The sequence below is a fragment of the Choloepus didactylus genome, chromosome 10, assembly GCF_015220235.1.
Source record: "Choloepus didactylus isolate mChoDid1 chromosome 10, mChoDid1.pri, whole genome shotgun sequence".
Taxonomy (NCBI): Eukaryota; Metazoa; Chordata; class Mammalia; order Pilosa; family Megalonychidae; genus Choloepus; species Choloepus didactylus.
The window spans coordinates 45354707-45381662 of NC_051316.1; the positions used below are offsets into that span (position 1 = coordinate 45354707).

At 36.8% G+C, this 26956-nt stretch overlaps 1 protein-coding gene across 5 annotated transcripts in view; it reads left to right on the forward strand.

The window, feature by feature from the left end:
• TRPM3 (transient receptor potential cation channel subfamily M member 3) overlaps positions 1 to 26956 on the forward strand; it is a 596233-nt gene that overhangs the window by 352236 nt on the left and 217041 nt on the right. For all 5 annotated transcript variants that reach the window (XM_037798450.1, XM_037798451.1, XM_037798452.1 and 2 more), the window contains one exon: positions 14356 to 14530. In XM_037798450.1, the coding sequence (XP_037654378.1) occupies positions 14356 to 14530 (175 nt within the window). The remainder of the gene's footprint in view (positions 1 to 14355; positions 14531 to 26956) is intronic.

Here is a 26956-nt window from a genome sequence, read left to right on the forward strand (position 1 = left end):
GAACTTGATATGTTATCTTCTAGGAAAGATGCCAGAATAATTTTTAAAAATTTGCCACTCTTCCCAATTGTGGGTCAGAAATTGTATTAAATGCCAATCTGGGTATAAAATAATCAATGTCTTTCATTGCCTTGTCTGTGATATTGGCAGTCAGCTATTTTTAAAACTTTTCAGTGTTGAATGAAGGTCACTCCCAGCCTACAGCACCTTAGCTGCTAAAGCATATCAATCACCTCAGCAGGAACAGAATTAGGTTTCCATTTCAGTCATACAGTTTTCTATTCATTTCAACTGGGGGAAATAAGAGATTTCATGGACATCCTTCCTGCCAGGAGAAGAATGTAAATCTTTGTTTACATTTCCCACCCCCCCCCCTCCGCCATGTCCAAGACACTTTGATGCTCCAACTGGGTAAATTCTGAGAAATAATGAGACTTCAATTTCAAAGTGCAGAAGAGCTGAATTGAAATTGACTATTCGAGTCCCTAAGAATCTGGGTTCTTCCAGACTTAATCCACATGGACAGGCAAGATGGGAGTGACAACCCAGGCCTCCTGCCACTCAGCATGTTCTTCTCCAGGTCTGTGACCGCTGGCGAGGCCCAGTGGCTGAGGCCTGTGAAAGGGCACTGGGACTGTCATCTTCACTTAAAAGATGAAACCATATACCATGTCTTCTCCAGCCACAGTGGAATGGAGCTAGAAATCAATATCAGAGGGAGAACAAGAAAATCCACAAATCAACGATTGAGGAAATTAAACAATATACTCAAACTACCAATGGGTCAAAGAAGAAGTCACAAGGGAAAATAGCAGGAGCTATCAATAGTGTTGAGACATGACAGTCAGTCCTTTTCTAACTACCAGTTTGTGCCTGTTTCTTCACCTGTGCTTCTCCGAAGTTTCAGATCCTGGGCATGGTAGATTTCATCTTTGTTTTGTTTCACAAGCATTTACAGTGGTACTTCAGTACTCGTCATTAATTGGTTCCAGGAGGCATGATGAGTACCAAAAAGGACAAGAACTAAACAAAATTTTCCCATAAGGAATAATGTAAATAAATTTAATGCATTTCCAAACCAAGACAATGACATATTTAAGGCAAAGGGTAAAAAGATATGGTTGTATTTCATTACTTTACATGATAAATAAACCAATAAATAAATAGACACTTAGATTAAATAAAATAAAAACCTCATTTCACCTGTACTGAGAAGAGTCCATGGCCTAACGGGATGGTGAGAGGAGAGTGGTGGGGAGGAGGGTACATGGAGTGTTGCTTGGAAGGAGAGTCCCCTCCAACAGAACGTCGGGCACGTGCACTTCAGGTGCTCTTTCTCTCTTCTGCCTTTCCTCCACTTGCACCACAGGCTCTGACACACCCTTTGTCACCTTCACTAAAAACTTATCCAATGAGGACTGCTTCTGTCTTCTTTTCAGAATTCCAGGAAAATGTGAAATTCTTTGGTCATTCAATAAGTTTACATTTCTGCTTGTTAGAGTTTTGTCTGGATGGTACTTCTCCACAAAGTTTTGAACTTCTGCTCATTTTGCACACATTTCTTTTATCAAGGAACTGGGGACATCCTCTCTTATCTCCTCGTCACCTGAAGAAATCTCTTCAGCCACCTCTTGTTGCTGCTCCTTCTGTAGTTCCTGCAACTCCTCAGTGCTGAGCTCCTCACGATGTTCTCCACTAATTCCTCAACATCAGCCTTTTCAATCACTTCTTTATTCTTGGTGATGGTGGAGAACGTTGCTCTAGGCATGCCTTATTCCCTAGCTAGACCAGTAATGTGAATACCACTCTCACATTTGCCTGTTGTTTCCTTTTTTCTGCTAAATGGTGGTGTGAAGTAATTGTCTTTTCTGCTCAGTGCTATCACTGCTCATTTTCTTAGGACCCATAATGAGAAAAAAAAGCACAAAAATACACAAAATGACCACAGAAGCTAAGATAAGACCTCAAGGAGATGTGCACCGGTTAAGAGCTACTGCGTGACTAATGCGGGATCCTTTGTTTTGGCTGGAAAGGGTAGCGAGTCACGAGGCAACTGATGCTTGTGCTGCGAGTACCAAACAAACAACAAGTACTGGGACAAAACTTTCAAGTCAAAATGTGTTTGAGTACCAAATTTGATGAGTTTCAAAGCAGTCAAGTACCAAGGTACTACTGTATTTGAACTACCATCTGAGTATGAGGCACTATGGGAATCAGAATGTTGCCTTGGAGGGGTGGGGTCTCTCAATTTTGTGGAGGAAACTTTCACTAAAGCAAGACAGAATAATATAACTGCCAAAAGATGTTAAAAAAATTGAACAATGGGACCACAGAGTAATGAATAATTAATATTGCCTAAGGGAGTTGTGCCAGTTTGGATGTGTTATGTCCCCCAAAACACCATGTTCTTTAATGCAGTCAGTCTTGTGGGGGCTGACATATTTAGTCTTGATTAGGTTGGAACCTTTGGATTAGGTTGTTTCCATGGAGATGTGACCCACCCAACTATAGGTGATAACTCTGATTAGATAATTTCCATGGAGGCGTGGCCCCGCCCATTTAGCATGGGCCTTGATTAGTCTACTAGAGCCCCATGTAAGAGCTCAGACAAAAGAAGCTTGCTGTTGCAGCTTACAGAGATATTTTGAAGACGGCCATTGAAAGCTGACACTTTGGAGAACACCATTTTGAAACACAACCTGGGAGCAAGCAGACACCAGTCACGTGCCTTCCCAGCTAACAGAGGTTTCTCAGACACCAAAGGCCTTTCTCCAGTGAAGGCATACTCATGTTTATGCCTTGGTTTGGACACTTTTATGGCTGTAGAACAGTAAATTTGTAAACAAATAAACCCCCTTTATAAAAGCCAGTCCATCTCTGATATTTTGCATAATGACAGCATTAGCAAACTGGAACAGGAGTTAAGAAGGGCTTCTTGAGACTAGTAATATTTGAACTGGATCTGAATATTGAGTTAGGGTCTCTGAAGGGCTACAATAAATAGCACCCCTGTTCCTCATCTAAGGTCTGAACAATTTGAGAAATAAACAAATGTTTGATGGAACCCAAAACATCATCTTTAAAATTTCCAGAGAACAGACAAGTTGGTGAATGTGGCTGTAAGTCTATTGGCTAAGTGAGCCTTATGACTCCCCAGAATTAGACAGGCTCCCACAGTGAGCCCTCCCCTGCCCGTGCTCCCACCCCTTTAGGAGCAGGGCCCCTGAGGAGCTGGGGAGATCTCAGGCTCCCTGCAGGCAGGCAGATGCCAAAAGGAAAAAGAACAAGGCTGAGCTGAGCAAACCCAGTTACTCTTCTCAAATTTACCAAGGAACCAAGTTAATAAAGGGGCAGAGAAAACCCAATATGTGCTTAGAAAAATCTCCTACCCATGGAAACCAGGAGTGGGAAATATACTCTGAAAATTAGGATGGATAAGAGGAGATTAAAAAAAAGAATCCTAACAAAAAGTAAATGAATAATAGGGGGTTGGGGGATGGGATGTTTTGAGTGATCTTCTGTACTTGTATTTTTATTCTTGTTTTTATTTTTGTATTTTTAAATTTTTTTGGAGTAATGAAAATGTTCAAAAATTGATTTTGGTGATGAATGCACAACTATATGATGGTACTGTGAACAACTGATTGTACACTGTGGATGAGTGTAGGGTATGTGAATATATCTCAATAAAACTGAATAAAAAAATATAAATAAAAATAACAGAATCCTAGACAGACAGTCATGAAGAGGGTCCTGTGAGACCAAGGATCAGGGTGAACAGAGAGCTCATCAGGGAGATGAGGCTGCAAATGAAGACTGGTCCAGAGCATGGGAGCCATGCAAGTCACGATAAAGAAGTTGGGCTTTTTTCTATAAGCAATGGGAACCCAGTCAAGATTTTTATAGAGAAGCCTGTATTTATGGGTGATGACTAGCAGTTATGTCAAGATTGTTGTGGAGGCATGGAAATCAGTTAGGAAGCAATTTCAGAAAGCCCCAGGAAAACCAGCAGGCACAGAAACTGGGCATTTGGCACAACTCCTGATCTCATGAGGGCAGAAATCAGATCTGAGTGCCCAGGATATCAAGTCAGTTGAATGAGGGAAAATTTCTTGAATCATAAAACACTTAAAAGTTTCTGCAGAAATGATTATATTGTCATTTAACCCATGAGAGATCATAATATACTTGGCAATTCAGTATCCTGCTTTCTGTATCCCAAATTTTAGTGAGCAACAATTACATGTAGAACACTGTATGGCACCTTGGGATTTCAAGATGAATCTACCTAACAGAGGAAAGAGATATCTAAACATGGAATTAATGAGATAAAACCTCAAAAAATACTATCTGTGTAGGGTACTATGAGAATTTTTTTCTTTATACCATACTAGTTGATTGGCAAATTTATAAAATATATTCATTGTTATGAACTTTTAAAAAAATAAATGCTATAAAAACACACAAGTGAGAATGTTAATTCTGCCTATCGAGGGGTGAATAGGAGGGGCCTGAAGATGACTTTTCTTTGGACCTAGGAACTGTGGGATGCTATAAATTCATCACAGTGTAGTCAAAAAGAGCACTCTTTAAAGAGAGAACGGAACTTTTTGTATTGGGAGCAGAGAAGTAATTGCAGTCACCATCAACAGATGCAAAAAGATTTTTTTTTAATAATTTGGGAATGGCAAAGTAATATACATACCACTGGCAAAATGTTCTACTCTCCCACCATCTACCTCCCCTAAACAGCAATAATCTGTGTTTTTTCAATCCACGACTTCCATGGCTGCTCTGCTGCTTGCTAATTCTGCCATGATGCCAAAGAACTTGTGTGAGCTGTGGACCCAGATCCTGGCACATTTGTATAGGACTGAGGTCAAAGGATTAGAAAGCAAAATGAGTGAGAACTGCTCTGATTACTTTACATTTGAGAAGGCAAGATCTGCCTTTAGATATGGGTTTTAAACAAAGCAGAGACTAAGAAGACTATAGTTTTGTTTGGAAGTTTTCTTGTAGACTTAGATCAATTACATAAAAACAGTCAGCCTGCAAACAGTAGCTTCAAAGAAAATAATGCTGGCTCTTTCCTTTTATTTTATGGAAATAATACTTGCTCTACAGCCCATGGGAGTGACCCTTCATTTTCTATTGAAATGATTCAGGGGGATGCTGCTTGGATATTCTTGTAATATATTGACATTAACAGCAGAATTTTTAAGCAGTTTTGGCCATAAGGGAATAACTGTTTCCCATTGATTGAATCAAAAGCCAAGTTAGTTCATGAGCATATAATTCACTTGGAGTCTGTTTATGGGTTTTGTTACTTGGCATTTACACCTCTGTCCAGCCCTCAGAATCCAAGAAAGTTAAGTTGATTGATGTGCTGAGGACAGGGCCTGGGTAAGAGGCATTTGGGGAGTGATACGGTCACCCACCCCAAACCAATCTGCATTCAAAAAATAAAAAAGCCAAAAGTTTTGGCCTTTCAGATATAAGATAAAGAAATTTGACTTTCTAAGCATATTATTGGTCTGCCTGAGAGAATATTCAAACTTTGGAAAAGCCTGTTTCAAATTACTTCATTTCAGAATATTCTTTTGGTTTAAAAATATAAAATCCATTCATTTTCCTTTTTCATTCATGAATCATTTGTACATTTAAGCAAAAACATTTTTGTGCTTAATAAATAGAAATAAGCATGATTAAATGTGTTTGTTTAACCATATATTTCTTAGTAAATGCCAGACTCTATTGCTAAGTGCCCTTTAAATAGTAATTCATTTATTACTCAGAACAGCCCTATGACTTATGTACCTACTCTGTGTGTGTTATATATTGTGTAGGATATCAAGATATATTTTTGATATACCATTATATGTCAAGATTTATTTCTCCTTCCTAAAATGTGGATGGTTCCAGCTAATATGCTACTGATTCTGTGATGTCTATCCATGCTGTCAGGGTTTACAGTAACAGGAAGGTGAGCAGGTCTGCAGTGAGACTTGCTGAGCGCCAACAGTAACCCCATTCAAGGGTGGTGGGAGACAGTAAGAAGCCAGCAGGAAAAATGGAGGCAGATGCAGTCATGGAATTGAAAATCAAAGACCAAGAATAAGGACCTGACAAATTCAGCCCCATTCCAGACAGGCAGCCCAAGTTCTAAGGAAAAGCCTCATCTGCTAGGTCAAGGCTTCCTGAGTGTAGGGTGGAGATGGTAGTGGTATTAGGCAAAGCTTTCCCGGGAAAGCCGACTGAACTCAAGGGAAAACCCAAGTCACAGTGTCCATGATGCCAAAAAGGGAGCAGGCAAGTGCCCCAGCCTAATTGGGATGTAGAATGGTGGTGATGTCCTCTCCGGGGTTTAAGAGAGATTCCAAGGGGAGTGGTTTATCCTTCTACCCTTGGGCTTATAGGTCTAGGAAGACTGAATGCTTCCATTGTTAGGGTGAAGGCTTGATATACTCACAGGTGACTCCTTCACCCTTTAAATAAGAAGCAGAGTGGCCGACCATTACTGGTAAACAGACTTCTCACGTGAGCATCTGTTATGCTATTAAATGAAGCTGACCCAGCATCTGCACAGATACTCAATTTATGCCTCATTTCAACCTTGATAATGCCTCTTAACACCCCACCCTAAAAAAAAAACACAACTCTGTTGTCCCAAATTCCTCCTTTATGAAGTATTTTCAAATACTCTTTCCTTGCTGCTGTCTTCATACTTAGAAAGGAGCAAGTGAGGACTTTGAGGGTAGTTGAGGACAGGTGAAGATGTCCTTGGAGAGGGGAGAGATGAGGCCAGTGGGTAAGGGGAGAATGTGTGATAGCAGTAAGCAATTCGCTCAAAGTAGATTAAATAAAGGGGCATTTTTCATAGAGAGAGAGAAATGTGTCTGTAGAAGGAGTCAGCAAACTACAGCCTGCTTGTTTTCCTATGATTCCCAGGCTTTACAGTTTTTGCATTTTTAAATGGTTCAGTTAAAAAAATCAAAGTAACAATAATACTTTATGACACATGAAATTCAAATTTCAACCGCCATTAAAATACCCCATTTTTCTCATTAGTAGACCCATATTTTTTAAAAAAATAATATCCAATTGCATTTTGAAATTCATTATTAAAAATTTTGTAAAAATTTGCTTTTTCTCTTGTTATCTAAGTACCTGCATAATGTCTTATTTTGTCACTTGGCCTGCAACACTTAAATATTTGCAATCTAGTCCTTCACAGTAAAACTTTGCTGACCCCTTCTCTATAGGGAACTCTCTGTAGAAACTACAGCCATGTGACTATAACTGGTACTGAGAAGTCCTCAATAATCCAGGTGCACAATCTCTCTCTCTCTCATACACACACACACACACACACACACACACACACACACACCTTTTCTCTCTCTCAGGCCACATGATTTCTCCTCTTTGGTGTCCTCTGCTCGCTTTTCTGCCTGCATCCAGGCTTCTTTGCCCATTTATTTTCCTTTACAACAGTCCCATCAGGGCCACCACTAATACAGGCTTCACTCCCCAAATACCCTTGCCCTCCAAACCCTTTCCTCCCAGTTACTCACCTTGGGGCCACGGTCTCAACTCCAATTCCAGGGAGGCAAATCTGGCCCACTGTGGGCAGGATCCAGGTAAGATTGCCTCATCCATGAAGTAGGCATGTCGGTTCTCTAATAGGGAAGTGTGAATAGGGAGGACGTGATGGATATTCCCTGTATACATGCCACAGTGGTATCTCTGGCCAGCTGACAAGATTTCCCATTTAATCCAGTTCTGTCTTTTAGTCTCTGATTACTAGCAGAAAAGCAAAGCAAGATGACAGTCCACAAAGTGAAAGCCAGCTGACAGTACAGAATTCCTGTGAATGTGTCTGGAGCATTGATAAAGCACAAAATAGATTAGTTCAACAGTATTGAACACCAGCAGAAAAAAAGGAGACTTACCACATTAATTCAATAGATTTTATGTTCCCAGTCCCCAGGATAAGAAATGCTGCGTACCATCGGTTTTCAGGTTTTTTATCACCATCTCTAAGGGGCATTCCCATGAATCCAACTGAATAGTTTCAGTGTCTTGACAACCCCATATCTCCAGCCAAATTTGCTGAGATTTTTAATGGAAAGATAAAGTATATCTTCATGTTTATTATTGGTGTTAGCTTTAAATATGGAAAGATCATACATGGAAGGGGTCCATTAAGTTAAATATCAACTTGGGAGTTGTTGTAAGGATTGGTGGTTACAGGAAAAGACATTTTTAAAAACTCACTTTATATTCACCCCTGTCTTGTCCTCAAGTAGATTCAAAACATATACTTAGGGAAGCTCCAACCTCATGAAAGGCACCAGTCATCTTTTAAAGAGTTTCCCCTAGTAGAGAACCATAAGTATCTAGAAGTGAAACATCTTGTTGCATGCTGTTTTAGTTTGTTTAATAGATTGTATGGTACTTTACATTTGCAAATGCTTTCCTAAGCATCAATTTTAGGTGTGAAATAATAGTAACATAGAACAATTGTAGCAGTAATGACACATTGGATTGGTTTGCATTGGGTTTGGCATCCACCAATTGGGTACATTGACAGGATTCACTAGAAGTTATTTGGGTTTTTTGCCCATTTTGAAATAAGGTCAGAATTATTGCAGTTGTAGTTCTGTTGCCTTGAAGAGAGAACGTATCTTACCTCCAAAACATGAAGGCAATATCTAAAACATCTGCTTCCTTGGACTGAAGATAGTTAAAATAAGGAGCATTATTTTCTTATGTCATCCCTAGATACTATCTTTGTCTCACTCTGTTCCTTAGAAGCACAACAATTTCCAATCACAGTTCTGTTTTGCAAAAGTGTAACATGTTGAAATATTCTTTCTGAACAGTAAGATTTCTACATTGCATCTGAATATTCATATTTTCACAACAGGGAACCTTCGTAATTGTAAGAGGCACTTTAAGCTTAGTAAAGAGGAGTGGTTTTGAATATTGTCAGTTAGGCAGAACTGACTGCCAGCTTTATATAGTTTTCATAAACTCATCCCACCCTCTCCACACCACAAATGAGATACACTAAATGAGTAAAATAATCTAATTCTGAGACTGGTTTTGAAAAGTTGTGGTATTTGCAAACTTCAGTCATTATTTCTCAAGAGGGCAGTCAGTTGGTGCCCATTAAAATGAAGCAAAGAGCTTGGCTGCTTCTCTTCTAATCAAAATAGTAATTGCTGATGCCCCCAAGTCTGTGTCAGGATCTGTCTGAATACTTGCAAGATTTGGGAGAACTGCTAACTTTTTATGCCCCATTATATAGTGCAAATACAGGACATGGTGGCCAGGGTTTCTGTTGGTAGACTCAATCATCCAATCAAACACCAGCTTATCAAGTGAGAAGTTGCACAAGGGGGTATGTTTGATGCCTTTTTTATTTTATGCAAATTGTAGCTATGGAAATTTTAAATTGTGCAACATAAAATATATTGATAAACTCTCATTCTATGCTTAATTCAAAATCAAATAAATTCTCCACACAAACTTCTAAATCATCAAGAATCATATAATTCCAAAGCTGGCAGGGCCAGTGAATTGTCAACTGTGTTCATGTTATCGCTACATGGCTCTAGCTGGTAAAGAGAAATATCCACCCACTCCTGACAGGCCCAGCTTTGAATTGTTCTGGATCTTCGGGAATCTAGAACACATAATGACCTCTAAATGACCTATAATGTGATACTCATGTGATCAAGAGCCTATGGTTATTAAGACTTAGCCAAAGATTGATCTTCTCTGCTCCATCTCCATGTAAATATGAGCATTTTCCAACAGCAAATAAATTGCTCCTTGGGCCCATCAGAACTTTAGATCATGGATGGTGATGTTGAAATGAAACTAAAGTATTAATTTAGTTTGACCAAAAACACGGTTATTCAGTTATTTCCCTATAATACAACAAATGTTTTCATGAGTGCCTGAACTGATCATAGGTTATGGCTTCATTTCAGCAGAAATAATTGCTATAAATCAAACAAACAAAAAGCTGTTGGGAATTTTAAGACTTTCTTCTATTCCTGCCACCTCCCTCCCTCACAACTTCCAACCCAGTCTTTAAGACACTTGTACGCGTTTTATCTTACTGGGAACCCAGGATAAATTGCAGTAGGAACAAAATGTGACAAAAGTCCAAGAGATTACCTTCTACATAGAATGATTAAGTATGGTTCAGTATGTAATTAGAAAGCTCTACTTCAATCTGGAATCCTTCAGAGTTCACTAATTAAATCCATTACCCAAACTCACATTTTTGTAGGCCATAATGCTCCTGGTTCTGACATTGCAAAAGCTAAAGAGTGTGGAAAACATTTGCTTCTTCCCACTTAAAGCAACTCTACATTGCTCTAAAATTACATTTTAATGACAGTCTCTGAAAACTACTCCAAGTCTTTGGTTATGATAGCAAATGAAAAATTATTGCAACCAAGGAATTAACTAGGCTACTTTTCCCCAAAGCCAATAGAAGAGGTGTTCACAAAAAAAAAGTCCCTAAAAGATCAAGATAAAATGAAATTATTTTCCTGAATAATAGAAATTATATATTTTTTAAATGTAAAGTCTAAACAATTTTGTGTGTGTATGTGAATAGCCAGTTGGTTTAGCTGAGCAGGGTATAAATTTGTGAGACTGTAGAAATTTATCTTAAAATTTTTTTATGGGCACAAAGTGAATGGCAGTGGGCCCTATGAATCCAGCTGGATATGCATGGATTCCCAAAATGTTTTCTTTATGTCATTAATAAAAATACATACTGTTCTTGATATTTTTAAAATGCTTTTTCTTTACCAGTAAAGTTCTGTCCTACAGAATCTAATTTGTAAATTTCTCTAAATTTTTTAACATCCTATGTCCAAAATGTAATTTTGGAAAAGAGTTTGAACCAAAGAAAGAAGAAAGAAAAGGAAAGGAAAGAGGAATAGAGGGATGGGAGAAGGGAGGGGAGATATCCTGTAAACAGTGCTTTACCCTGGAAAGTTTAGCCAGCAGTGTAACTGGGCAGTAAAAACATGATATATTTCCCCTGGACATCGAGTTTTGTTTGAAAACCCAATTTAGTAACTTCTCTCCCAGGCCTCAGTGAACTGCATAAAATGACACAAACTGATGCTCTTTGCAGATTTATCAATGTACTTAATTTAGGGTGGAGTTTCATAAGGGTCCTTGACAAGATATTCATGGAGAGGCTTCAGCAATCTGGGAAACCCTTGAAATTGCATAGAAACATTTTTGGGTTTATCCATATGTGCATTTATTTTTCTGGAGAGAGGATCCCTAACTTTTGTCAGATTCACAAAAGTATTCTGAGATTCTAGCCTCCAGAAAAGGCCAAGAACCACTGCTAATTATTTTATATCATTTTCTTTTCCCAGACACGAAGGCAGTATGTTTGTGTGTCTATGTGTATGTGTATGTGTGTTTGGGGTCTGTGGTAATTGTGTTTAGGTTTTTAACGAGTAATGATCTTATGCCTTGATATTTAAGAAAACTGTAGCCATATGATTGCTGTATGTGTGCGTGTATGAGAGAGAGAAAGAGAGAGAAAGAGACTTGACAGAAAGGCTTAATGATACTATATTTGACAAGTTTAATTTACAGAAAGTGTAAATGTTTAGACATAGCCTTATCCTCTACCTTTCATAACTAACAAAAATGCTTTTGTTTATGGAACAAATGACCATGTATTATCACTGAAGGAAATGAGAAAGAATTTGGAAGAATAGATACATTCAATATTTTTTTAAAAATTAGATGATGCATTTCTTCATCCAGTTTTCAGCAATAGGCTTGCCTTAATATATACATATGTATATATATGTTTTCATTATCTATATATGAATATTCAGCTCAGTGTTAGTATACTTGTTTTTATTATCTTAATTGGCATATATTCTTGATATACGTCTATATAAACATATGTATTGATATACATATACATATATTAGTATTCAGCTCTGGGTTAATATAGTTGTTTTCATCATAATTGATAATTAGTTTCATTCCAAATGTAGGGAATCTGTTCATTCATAAAATGCATCTGTATTTCCAGAGGTTATGACAATTTATATATTGACAAATATATTTGCAAGAAAGATACAGTTTATTGGTCTCAAACAAAATAGCCTATGGAAATTGATCCTTTGTACCTATGTCTTCTCTCAGAGGGTGGGAAGGTCTCCAGCCATCTTGCCTGCTGAACTGTAAACCTTAGATCACTAGAGCATTTTAGTAAATCCTTTCTAGGACTTGTTTCTCCATGAGAATACTTTGTGGATCACAAATGGTCTGTGAGTTGGAGTAAAGATCCCACTCACAAAATCAGTGCTCAAGAGGCAGAATTTGGGAAAGGTTTCTCTCGGAAGATCCCAGAATGTGTCAACAATATGGGAGCATGTGATAATGCAAAGAAGAAAGAAAAGTCAAATGGCATAATACTTTCGGAAATACATCATAAAAATAACTTTAAACAGTGAAAAGAATTAATCTTTTCCAAGGCATATTAAAATACAAATCTATACAGGGGTGAGTATTTTTGATAATTGCATTGTAAAACAACAAATCCTCCACCAAAAGAAGTGTGCTGTATTAATATATCAAGTTAGCCCTTAATCTTCAGAGTGCTTTTTGACAGGAACTTACTTAAATCCTCATAATCAGCAGCAATGGGGGAAAGTGTCTCTTTCACAGACACTCAAAGCTTTAAAAAGACCTATTGTCTGGGTCACTAAGGTCTCCCAGGTCCAAAGGGAGCAGAAAGAACTTTTCATTTCCCTCTTCAGGGATTTGAAGGAGTCATTCACAAAACCCCATCCACAGAAAACTCTGGTGGGACCACAGGTCACTCCCCCTCTCCCAATTCCCTCTGGGGAACAGAGGGAAATCGTAGCACCTTGCCTTGATCAGCAATTATCATTTTCTTTAAATTTGTTTTTAATGTAGACTCAAAATAGCACCCCTTTTTGGGTAACTCACATTTTGGACCAGTCCTTTAAAACAAAAATCAAATCATGAAAAAACTGACTCTGGAAGAGATAAAACCCTAGAAGACCAAAGTACTTATACTTTAGAAATAAAACAGGCCACATAAATTTATTAATAGAGCAAGAAACCGAACTTGAAACTAATATTTTCTCACTGAAAAACAGTTTCCTGATATAAGATAAAGCCATAAAAAATGTGGAGAAGGGAGAACTGAGATGACCAAGGATGTTTTTAGTTCTTTTTTTTTAAAAGTAGTACAGGATTTTGATGATTTCTTTTCTAATTGCTTTTGTGTCCTACAAAACAGTTACATTTTTATGTCATTGACTTGATTCTCTAACTATTTTGAGGAGTTAGGGTGAGAAAATACTATGTGATTCTGAATTGAACAAAAGGAAGTTATTCAATGAACAATGCTGACATGGACTTGAAAATGAATTTAGTATCTTTCTCGTCATGTCTTCAAGTTCATTTGTTTTTAATACTTCTCTTTATTTTGTTAGGTTGAACCAAATGCAAGTGCACTGTTATTAGAGCAATTTTTTTATCTCCAAACAGGAATGTCTTATGGTTCAAAGTCAATAGCTTAAATACTTTAGGAAAGGCCTATCAAACCCTTTAATTCAACTGAATTCAAAAATATTTACTGAACCCCATCATGTGCCCATTGCCTTGGTCAGGAGTGAGTGACGGATGCAGTAATGCCACTTGGTAGAGGCCATATTTCCTTGGTAATTTATTATGACTATCAGGCTGTTAAGAATCGATAATCATGCTGATCCTCTGTGGTGAGAAACAGATAGTTGATTCAACAAGTTAAAATATGCCCTCAGCTGATTTTGATAGTCTTTAATAAAAAGAGCCATTTGGATGTTTTCTTTCCACTGTGATAACTTCAGGTTGGTGGCATTTTTTAACTTCCCATTTTTCACATAAGGAAACTAGCTGAAGAGCACATTTGTCCTCCTATCTTTTGGTTCCTGGCCCAAGGGTTTATCTGTTAGCCAATTCTTTTCTCCTAGCCTCACTGTAGGCTCCCCCTTGTAAAGTAAGGGCCTTAATTGGCCCCACTGCCCCGAGGAGTTGGGGGATGGTGGGGGGGGGTGGTGGAGCAAAGTCAAATAGACTCCCTGGTGGCAAAATCCTGCTAAGGGACTTTCTGCTAATTTTTGCCCAGTATTTTATCCCTTCATATGTTGTTATTTCCCCTGTGCTCAGTAATTTTAGTTTGTGCTTTTTGTTTCTCTTTGTTTCTTTGGTTGCTGGCTTTGTGTTTTCTTTTTTCTTTTTTTTTTTTCCTCCTTTTCTTTTCCTTTTCTAATCCAGGAATCGGTCAAGGCGTCCCAGTGGTGGCGCTCATCGTGGAAGGAGGACCCAATGTGATCTCCATCGTCCTGGAGTACCTCCGAGACACCCCGCCGGTGCCGGTGGTGGTCTGCGACGGGAGTGGACGGGCGTCCGACATCCTGGCCTTTGGGCATAAATATTCAGAAGAAGGCGGGTAGGTAATTTGCTAGGACCTGTGGCAGTCTGTATTCAAAGCTTGGAATATAGGGTAAGAGTTGATTATTTTTTCGCTGTCCCAGCCAAGCCCTCACAACATAATGAGCTATGAACAAGTTGTCTAAAAGACGCTTGTCTATATAGTTGGCATAAAAAAAAAAAAAAAAAAAGACGCTTGTCACGGGAGAGAGAGGGAATAGCGGGGAATATATTTTAAATGTGCTGTGAAATGGGGAATTCCACAATTAGCAGACCACACCAATAATGAAGAGAACTAGGGGGAAAGAAGAATTCATAGGACGTGGTCGCCTTTTTCTTTTCTTCCTTTCTCCTTCTCTCTTTTCCTCTGCCGATAGTGGGAAGCAGGGATTAGGTTTTAACCAGTGAAGCGCAGCTCACGTGGACTGGTTAGCAATGTGGAGGAAGCTGGTATGTGCAACTTGCGGCTTAGCCTCCAAACATTAACATTGGCAAAGCTGCTGTAAAAACATTCCCTTAGAATATAGAATCTTTACAACATACCCACTCTGATCCTTTCTAAACACTTCTTGAACCCCTCATGCATTTTTTTTTGCCATCAATCCCTTAATGCTACCTCCAACAGTCCAAAATTTCCAACCTCACCGCTACCTCCTGTTTACAACCTTCCCTTTCAGTCAAAGTTCCCATTCAGTGAATACTGAAATCCAGACACTTCTCCAGATTATTAAATCTAAGTAATTCTTCCCAAGATGTGAATGAGTTTAAGAAGAAAACTTCAGGGAGCCTATGAAGTTTTAAAATAAGGGACTTCTTAACTCAGACAATTCTTCTAACAAAAACCTAGGGGAAGAAAGGAGTCCCAGGAGGTGGGGATCTTTTATTCATGCCCCTTATAAATAAACCTGAAGCATCTACTGGATGCCATGCACTATGCTGAACACTATAGATGCAAAAACAAAGAATAACACATTATTCCCAACTTACGATACTCATAGTTGTCTAATAAATAATAAATGTCATTGTAATAAAAATTACAGGTGAGCCTGCCAACTTCAGGAGATTCTCTCCTCAACGCTCTCTCTTCTCTTCCCAACTTCTTCCTTGTCTTTGCAAGCGGCCCTGCATTACAGGAGACTTATTATAACAGCACTCTTCCTGGTTTAGAATATAAAGCATAAATATGTGAAATAGAAATAAAGAATTAAAAAAAAAAGCTAATTCAGTAAGCAGGAAGTTGTAGTTTAGTAACTTAATTAAATTACTATTATCTTGTTCTTTGATAGTAAATATTGTCCTTTTTATAACTAAGGAACTAAAAAGAGACCACTTGAATCAAGCAGAGTTCAAGTGTGCTTTGTTTTTATTGGAATTTCAGCTATTGTTATTGCTTTTTTTGAGAATGAGAAAAAGGATTTATACAATTTTTAGCTTTGACTTCATTCATTTCTTAAAATTTTTATTGTAATAACATATATGCTATACAAATTTTCTTACTTTAACCACTTATCCGTTTACAATGAGGTGATATCAGTTACTCTCACAATATTGTGCCGTATCATCAGCAGCCATTACCAAAATTTTATCACCCCAAACAGATGCTCTGTACCCATTAAGCAATCATTTCCCATTCCTTCTCACAATCCCTTCTTCTCCCAGCCCCAGGAACCTTTAATCTACTTTCTGTTTCTATCAATTTGCTTATTCTAGATATTTCATATAAGTGAAATCATGCAATATTTGTCCTTTTGTGTCTAGTTTATTTCACTCAGCATAATGTCTTCAAAGTTCAGCCATGTTGTTGTGTGTATCAGAACTTCATTCCTTTTTATAGCTGAATAATATTCCATTGTATGTCTGTACCACATTTTGTTTATCCATTCATCTGTTCATGGCTACTTGGGTTGCTTCAACTTTTTGATTACTGTGAACAGTTCTGCTATGAATATTGGTGTACAGATATCTGATCAAGTCCCTGTTTTCAATTATTTGGGATAAATACCTAGGTGTAGAATTGCTGGATCATAAGTTAAATCTATTTTTAACTTTCTGAGGAACCACCAAACTGTTTTCCACAGTGACTGCACAATTGTATATTCCTATCAACAATGATTGAGTGTTCCTATTTCTCCACATCCTCTCCAACATTTGTAATTCTCTGTTTCTTTATTAGTAGCCATTTTAGCAGGTGTGAAATGGTATCTCATTGTAGTTTTGGTTTGCATTTCCCTAATGGCTACAGATATTGAGCATCTTTTCATGTACTTATTGGCCATTTGTATATTTTATTTGAAGAAATGTCTATTCAAATCCATTGCCCATTTAATTGTGTTTTGTTTTTGTTTTTTTGTTTTTTTTGTCTTTTTGTAGTTGAATCATAGGAGCTCTTTTTATATCCTGGATATTAAGCCCTTGTCGGATATGGGATTTCCAAATATTTTCTCCCATTCTTTAGGTTGTCTTTTCACTTTCTTGGTAATATCCTTTGATGAACAAAAGTTATGAAGTTTGATGAAGCCTGATGTATCTATTTTGTTTTTTGTTGTTTGAGCTTTTGGTGTCATATCCAAAAAAAAATCTATTGACTAATACAAGGTCTTGAAGATTTTCCCCCATATTTTCTTCTAAGAGCTTTATGGTTTTAACTCTTAAACTTAAGTCCTTGATCCATTTTGAATTAATTTTTGTATATGGTCTGAGGCAGGGTATTCAACTTCTATTTTTTACATGTTGACATCGGTTTTTCCAGCACCATTTGTTGAAGAGACTGTTCTATTCCCATTGAGTGGACTTGACACCCTTCTCAAAAATCACTTGGCTATTGATGTGAAGGTTTATTTCTGAATTCTCAATTTGATTTCATTGGCCTATATGTCTGTCCTTATGCCAGAACCACACTGTAACTTTGTTTTAAGTTTTGAAATTGGGAGTGTGAGTCCTCCAAATTTATTCTTCTTTATCAAAATGATTTTGGCTATATGTCACCCCTTGTCATTCCACATGAATTTGGTGATTGCTTTTCCATTTCTGCAAATGAGGCTGCGAGAATTTTGATCAGGATTGCATTGAATCCGTAAATCGCTTTGGATAATAATGAAACGTAAACAATGTTAACTTTTCCAATCCATGAACATGCAGTGTCTTGCCATTTAATTAGGTCTTCTTTAAATTTTTTTCTACAATGTTTTGTAGTTTTCAGCGTACAAGTTTTTACATCCTTGGTTAAATTTAATCCTAGATATTTTATTTTTCTAGCTGTTAGTATAAATGGAATTGTGTTCTTGATTTCCTTTTCCTATTGTTCATTGCTGGACTATAGAAACACAACTGATTTTTGCCTGTTAATCATATACCCTACAACTTTGCGGAATTTGTTTATTAGCTCTAATAGGTTTCTTGTGGACTCCTTTGGATTTTCTATATATTGGAGCATGTCTCCGCAAACAGAAGTAGTTTTACTTCTTCCTTTTCAATTTGGATGCTTCTTATTTCTTTTTCTTGCCTAATTACCCTGTTTAGAACTTCCAGTTCAATGTTAATAGCAATGGTAAAAGCAGGCATCTGTGTCTTGTTCCTGATCTTAGGGAGAAAGCTTTCAGTTTTTGACCATTGAATATGATGCTAGCTGTGGGTTTTTCATGTTGAGGAAGTGCCCTTCTAGTCCTGCTTTTCTGTTCTTATAAGAAAGAGTGCTGGACTTTGTCAAATGACTTGTCTGTGTCAATTAAAATGACCACGTGTTTTTTGTTGTTGTTGTTATTAATATGATGTATTACATTAATTAATTTTCTTATATTGAACCATCTTGCATTCTTATAATAAACCCATGTGGTTGTGGTATACAGTCCTTTTAATGTGATATTGGATTTGGTTTGCTATTATTTTGTTGAGGATTTTTGCATTCATAACAGATATTTGTAATTTTCTTTTCTCAAGATATCTTTATCTGTCTTTGGTATTAGGGAAATACTGGCTTCATAGAATGAGTTAGAAAGAGTTCCCTCCTCTTTGACTTTTTGAAAGAGTTTGAGAAAGATTGGTGTTCATTCTTAGCTTTAATTTCATTATTGCTTCCTATTGTTTACAATTATTTTATTGTATTCAACAAAATAGACATGTTTGCACTCAAAATGCTGTTTTCTTTTCCAGAAACTAATAGAAAGTCACCTGTTCATCTCAACATTTCATGTAGTCTAAGTCTAGATACTGAAAGCCTGAGCCTTGTAGTTTCCTTTTTTTTTTTTAATTTATCATTGTCTTGTTTTGTATTTCTTGAAAATGGTTAACATCTTTGAAAATATTATCTTTCTTAATTTTGTAATAATTTGGAAGGAAGGCTAAACATTTTAAACCTGGATAGGATTCTAGATTATTTAATCTAGGGACAGATACACAGAGAAGTTAAGTGATTTACACAAGGTCACACAGTCCATGATCCTAATGAATTATAAAAATTTGTCGTAAAGTGTTTTATGGTCTGTGCAGTTGTGTTTTTTGTATAATACTTCAACGATACCCCATTTTAAACAGGTAAGTTCACTTAAATGCCTTCAGCTTCTTCTTTATATTTTTAATTTTATTATTTTCTTATTCTGTCTATTCCAAAAAGATAAAATTGATGCATTCTTGATTGTATACCAATGTCCAAAACTGATTAAACTTAAGTTATGTGTGTTTTTTCCAACCCCCAAACCAGATCATTATATCTCAACCCCAAAATTAGGAGTCAAGAATACAAAATGCCCTTTTAACTTTAATTGGAAGTTTTAGTTTTAATTATTTTGTCGTCAAAATGCTCAAAATCATGATCTATATGGGATATTCAAAAATATGAATCATGGCTGATTACATGTGCACACACACACGTAATGTCATGATATAAAAGCTCCTAGTCCAGAAAGAAATTATGAATTTACTATGGTAAAATGAAGTCAAAATATTTCTGTGTGCTATCCGGTTAACCACCAGAATTAATCATGTTTATTTACTTTTATAAGAAATTGTCCAGTCACACAAGCACAGTCAATTTAAAAAATCATTTCCAAAGAATGTTATTTTGCAGTAGAGTGCTTTCTTTATGTGAATAAAAAGATTGTCCCAACTAGATTTCATTCAACAAGCAGAATTTGTTCTTTGATTTCTGACAAAATCCAACATATTTGGGACATTATTTCACTACAAAAAATAGAGATCCATAATTACATGTTTACATAAATAAGCCTATAAAAATAAATGTATGCGATTGTATATATAAAATAGGGCATAGGATACATACATACCCTATTTATGAGATCTTTATTTCAGCGCTGAATCAGGATTTTTAAATCATTGATTTTTACTTTGGTAATTTAAATATGATTAAATTGTTTTTAAGTTTATTTGATAGATTTTTAAATAAATGAAATCCAGGTCTAAGGACTATAAATGTGGATATTAAGCTATTTAGCTTTTCATAATCTTAAAGGGAGCAACTGAAATCTGCACACCTATTTTTTAACCTTTACAATCTTTCCGTTTTGTCTTTGAATTCCCTGTTATTAACCACTTTCCAAGAACATGAAATTTGAAAGAGAGTCACTTTGGAAACAAATTACAATTGACAAAACCAATTAGCTTTTGTAAATGAGATTATTTGGGGTAGAGAAAAACAGACTATTAGTCACAATGCAAGTGGGTATGGATAAGCTAAGGGACAATTGAAATTAAATTCTTATTTTTGTCTTTTTCTCCCCTTCTCTGCTCTGTGGCTACACTGGTTTGAAAGAAATGGTCAAACTCCATTTTTTCCTTATAATTATAGTGGATCTTCTCTGTCTCATCTGTTGCAGTTTAGAATGTAACAAATCAATTTCCCTAACCATATTTAGAAATGTCATCAAATTTTGTTTCCAAATAATGAATCACTAAACACTATAAACAATAAATAGATTAATGCCACTCAGGTGCAATGGTGTTCTCTATATATACCAACCTCTTTTTTTTTTTTTCCCTTATTTATTTGTGGGTACTTTCTTGTGGTAACAGGATATTAGACTCAATAACCTAAGTTTTTAAATACTAGGGATTCCACTTTTTGCTGTGACAGATTTTGAAGAAGCAAGATAAACAGCATTACCCATAGTCAAGAATATCTTTCAAACCGTAGGCCCCTGAAGTTGAAAATGGAGATTACTTTGCCTAATAATTGTCAACCTAAATCTCAGATTGCAGAGAAATGTGAGCTCTACCTCATTTATCAATCAATGAGCAAGTACTTCACAAAAGAAAACTGCATGAAAAAGGCATGGGAATAAATATGTGTTCTGAGATGATGCCTGTCATTCATCCAAATTTTATTATGGATGCTTGTGCTTATTTTTGGATTCTTTGTGCCAAAAGTAATCATCTGGATTTACAATTTTCAGACATTCTAGGGCAAGCAGCAGAATTTGTTGGTAGCTGAAAGCCCTAAGGCTTTTATTAGTCTGCTCATAACTTTTGAGAAATTATCAAACTCCAAAAAATGGTTCACATTTGTATATGCCAGCAGAATTTGTACCAGATATTATGAAGCATAAATTTTATAATATTCTCAGAAGGGAAGTAAGGAGTCTTGAAAATACTTTGAGTAGACAAAGAATACCATGGCTTTATTTAAAGGGATGTTTTGTGAACTGTTTTCCAAGGTAACATTTGTTGAGTGCTTACTATGTGCATGGAACTGTTAGGGTATGCACAAGAGATGGCCTTAACCGTCAAGGGCTTTATAATGAGATTAAAACATAGCCATGAATACAGGTAACTATTGACTCATGTGTTCTGTGACAAAGTTCTGATTGGCTACAAGAGCACAGAGGACAAAGCATGAGGCAGGCATTCTTGATAACAATCTTTTCACTGTAACAGTGTATGTTAATTATCCACTAAATGAAAGTGTAATGAATCCATTTCTCCTCTTCCCCTTTTCCATCAAAAACTGGATGTGAACTGAGTCAACCTGGGTGACAGAGAAAAAGCTAATATTTGACCCTCTCCTGTGTAGCTCAATACTGAATAAAGAATTAATCTAAATAGGATTGAAGGAAAGGAGTAAAGGAAACAGTTTCTATGAGATAGCATTATAGTGTGTTGTATGTATGTGTGAGACCACATAGATATTTATATAGAAATTCAATTTAATGAAATTTAATTAATTTGATGCAATAAAATTAATTTAATTATATATACTTATACAGGTAATTAATTATATATATGTGTTTAAACTTTCAGTGAAGATTTAAAGATGGAAGACTTAAGAATAGAACTCATAATGTAACTTTTCAAATCAATCCATCACCAGTATTTTTTGAATGCCTATTTCAGGTATCATGGGTAATATGAAAAGAAGTATAACTTTCCTCAAGAAACTTAGAATCTCATTTGAACTATTATAATAAATAATTCTCAGTTGGATACTAGTGAATAAGTTCTGAGAAGGTACAGAAAAGGATGGGTGGGAATAGATGGAGAAAGTTTCATGAAAAGGGTATTACTGCAATTTTTGACCATGTGGAATATATAAAGTTATAGATAAATAGATAACTGCCTCATTGTATCCAAATTCCACAAGGCTAGAGGGGTTTCATTTATTGAAGAAAGTGCATAATAAACATTTTTATCTTACAGTTTGCTATTTGATCCCCCCATATTGTTTCAACATGGAGAGAAAGAAGCAGTGACTTAAAATTTATCTAGAGTTCATGGAAGAAGGTACCATTGGGGGGAAAAATTTTATTGAATAGAATTGACCTATCAGTTCCTACATTGATTACATTGACTTTAGAATTGCTCAACGCCAGGCTCACTGGGAAAGTGTGGTCTTGAACATGAATAGGAAACAACAGAAAAACAAACACTTAGCTGGATAATCCATTATGATAAAGAAATCCCTTTCAGAGAACCACTGTCCACAGCTTGTAGACAGCCCATCAAATGCCAAGTGAAGGTTTCAAAGATGTCGATTAAGTTCCTCTGAGATTTGCTTAGAACTCCTCGCCACTTATTTTACAGAAACATTCAAAACAAGCACGTAGTTATCAAACGTCAGCGTGGCTGAGAATCACCTGGAGAGTGTTATGAGAAGCAGACTCCCCTAAATATCCTCATGTGTATAACTCGGGTGGGGCCAAGGAAACAGTATTTGAAACCAAAATCCCAGGTGATTCCAAGGAGGGTTGTCCATGTAACACCCTTTCAAAACATGGTTTTAAAATTTGTAGACATTAGATTCCCCTTTATACTCTCTCATAGTTTCAAAAAAAAATGCCTTCTTCCCTTTAGTCTCTGTGTCTCACGTACATTCTCCTCACACGGTTCACGCATTGTTACCACAATCACTTCGTCCCCTCTGCCAAATTTTGTCCTTGGAATCCAGATGACTTGAAAAAAATGCACTTAGCATGAATCACCTCACCTCATTTCTTCTTACCACAGGTGTTCTTGGTTCCAAACATCTGTCAGACTTGAAAATCCTTCCCTTGAAGAGCAAGATACACCACAAAAAATACTCTTTGACAGGACTGATAGATTTATCTACTAGTATCTTGAGTAACATGGATTTCTTAAGGGCGCTCCGTTCTCTTATTTCCTTATATCTTTTTAAATTATTTTCTGGCTAGTTCAAAATATATGACCAATTAAAAAGAAAAAGGAAAAAAACCAAGAGAGAAAAGGAAAAATATTTAAAAGTTAAATGGTGCTAGTTGATTCGAATGATGATCCTCTCAGCTGTTCAGGAGACACGGTCATTCGGCCCATGGAAGCTCAGCATTAAGAATTATCTTGCCTCACTATCCTTTGCCTTTCCAAATGCAATATATAGCCATTATAGTGTCCCTATCTGCCAGTTGCCTTAGCATCAATTTTCTTTTTAAAGCCCCTGACCTCTTCTCAGCTGAAATCTCATGTACAACTGCAATATATAAAACAGACGAGATACGGATTTACTGTGTTGAAACGGGTGGAAGACTGAGACCAGTTGTTCTCAAGTTGTACCATGCATCAAAATCACCCAGGGGGCTTGGTAAAACACAGAGTTTCTAATTCAAGTACTCTGGATGGGGCCAGAGAATTTGCATTTCAGAGGACTACCCAGGAAATGCTGATGCATTGCTTCAGCGACCTCTGTGAGAACCACTGGCCTAGAGAGCCTCCATCCCTCTGCCTCACTTTCATCCACTAAGGCAGCTCCAAGGCATTTCTGGAGCTAATCCTCAGAATATCAAGGGCTTCTTCATAGGACCCAGTTCAAGAACACTGATCTACAGATCAAGTCTGTGTTCCTTTGATTGGACTCAAGACCCTTTGCATTCTGAACTCAGCCTATCTCTAGAGCCGTCACCCACTCAATGAACCTTCCATTCACCCTACAATTCAACTGAACTGACCCAACCCACTGTGCTGTCACGGGCCTCTCTGCTTTAGCATATACTCTTCATTATCTCAGGAAGATTCATGCACAACCCTTCCCTCCTCACACTTGACAAACACCATCTTCAAAACCCTACTGAGATGATCCCTTACCAAAATACTTTCCCCAAATCCCTCCCTCCACTGCACTCCCCCACTCTGGATTTCCATAGCACTTAACAGCTCCAAGTGTGCTGTGTGATTTGTAGAATTTGCTCAGGAAATAGGTATTAAATGAATATAAAGAATTTTATTTAAGCCTATTAACATATCTGCTTCCCCTCTCCTTGGTTACAAGGATGTAACTGCCCTAGGTTTAAAGTTCCTCATTTGAAAAATGGAAAACTGAAATAAAAATAGTACCTAATTCATAGGTTGATAGTAAGGAATAAATGGGATAATAACTGTAAAATGTTTAACCCAGTTCTACTATTAATAGTAATAGTAGTAATAAACTGTATCCACAAAGCATAGCACATATTAGTTACTCAAGAACTGTTTACTTCATTCTTACTATAATCATCTTGTGCTCTGGGCCAAATTTGAATCCGTTTAAAAATCTTTATCATATAACACCTCTTTGGCTTTAATGTATTGGAATAGCTAGAAGTAAATACCTGAAACTACCAAACTCCAACCCAGCAGTCTGGACTCCTGAAGACAATTATATAATAATGTAGATTACAAGGGGTGACAGTGTGATTGTGAAGACCTTGTGGATCACCCCCTTTATCTAGTGCATGGATGAGTGGAGGAATGGGGATAAAAACTAAAGGACAAATGGGGTGGGATAGGGGGATGATTTGGGTGTTCTTTTTTCACTTTTATTTTTTATTCTTGTTCTGGTTCTTTCTGATGTAAGGAAAATGTTCAGAGATAGATTGTGGTGATGAACACATAACTATGTTATCATACTGTGGACAGTGGATTGTATATCATGGATGATTGTATGGTGTGTGAATGTATTTCAATAAAACTGAATTTAATTAAAAAAATTAACTAAAAAAAAATCTTTATCATAGATTAATGGATTTCAGTTTATTTGTACATATTCATACATATACATTTTTAAGCCATTTAATTTCTAGTAAATTTTTCCCTGACATTCTATATCACAGTATCTCTCATGAAAAGTGGCATGGGTTGTAAAATCCATAGATACATTTAAAACTTGTCTGGCATAAGATCAGAATAATAATAAGATATCCTGGTATTTAATCTCTCTACCTTAGAGGAAATAGATTCTTAATCAACCTGGCTGACATTAGACCCTACAGCTGCTAGAAATAGAGTGGATTAACATTTTACCCAGAGATATTGTTAATAATAAATAATGTTTGGGATGTTCTTAATAGATATTATCCAGATTCCCCATGCAAATCTCAGATGTTGTTTACTGTCTACAGGATTTATGAAACTTATACACAACAGTGACCACCTGCTATAAAAGCGTCTTCAACCAAAGAAACACTAAAGATCCATTAAAGTAGGATCTCAGGGTTAACTCACGTCTGCACTATTGTTGTGTGGAAAATTCTCCATCTAGTTTCAATAAATCATTTCTTTATTGTCCTAATTGTTGGACAGCTATCCTAGAGTTGATAGAAATGTTTATTTTGTTTCCTGGATACAGGCAATGCAAAGCGAACATCTATTAGGGATCATAGACCCCTGAAGGACTTCAGTAAGCCAGAAAGAATCTACTCCTCTAATCCATGGAAACTGCATTCAGTGCCTGAGACAGACATAAAATTTGGAGTTCTCTAACCCCATGGTCTTATTGGTTTCTTTCAAATTGGTAGTATATTTGAGATTTTATTATCTCTAGAGCAGGGACAGAAAATAGTTTTGATCTTGAGAGTCAGTTGTAATCAACTGGTACTTGCTTCTTGGAATAGTGTGTTGAGATTGATTCTGAGGCTATGCCTGAGCTCAAGGGAAAGAGTATTGTGGTAGATTAGTAATGTCTGTTGAGGCAGAGAAAGGAATTTGCAGTCAACATGCCACAAATTTCCACTCCCGCACTAGACTGAAGACATGATCGTATGAAAACCCCCATCTGTTACTAGTGGGCAACCATCAAAGTAGTGAAATAAACTATAAAACCAATAGAAAAAAAGAAATCTACCTGACTAAAAGGGTCAGGACAAGCAAAGGAAAACTCAGTCTTTTATCGGCACTGAGAAGGGCATTGATTTTTAAATTACCTGATGATATGGGCCTCTCTGCAGAGGCATAATACATGGAATATGAAGACAAGAAGCTCTTTATTGTAGAATACTGTTGGGAGCTGAACTGAAGGTCAAGCCAGCTGAGCAGTTGCCTCTGGATAATTTGTAAGAAAGAATATTTTAAAAAAAATAATGGTTAGGAACTAATCTATCAGAATAGATGACCAAAATAGAGAAAATGTCATTTACCACAACATCTCAGTGTAGATGTAGGGTTAGAGGAATACTTTGGCCAATTACTTTGAGAGAGAAATTAGATGTGCCCATCCCTCTTTCCCCACACCTCTGACCTTCTCCCCAAAAGCATGCTTGAGGAATTGAAATTACTATTTTTATAGCCTCTTCATGCAAAAGTATGAATTAAATACATTATTTCATAAACACTATGGGGTAGGTATTACTATTTATCCCTGTTTTGTAAATAAGAAAGTTGAGGGCGGAAAAGTTAGGAAACTTGCTCAACATCTAACAACTGAAACTGTGACCTTGGAGCTGAAACCCAGGTTCTTAGCAGCTACCCCATAAGCCTCCTAAGATGAAACCTAGTAACTGGAAGGATTTTATTTTGCTTGCTGCACAGCTGAGTTCTTTGGGATGCAACAGAGGAGAGACCAGGGTCTGAGCCAGCTTCCATCTTTTTTCCTTCTCTCACATGCTGGTTGAACTTTCCTCCAAATAAATGTTGGACCAACGGTTGAAGCATGTCAGTTAAAGGGATGCCTAGAGAGCCCGCACGTCTCAGTCCAGCTCTGATTCTGTCTTCTATACAGGGCTTTAAAAAATAAAAA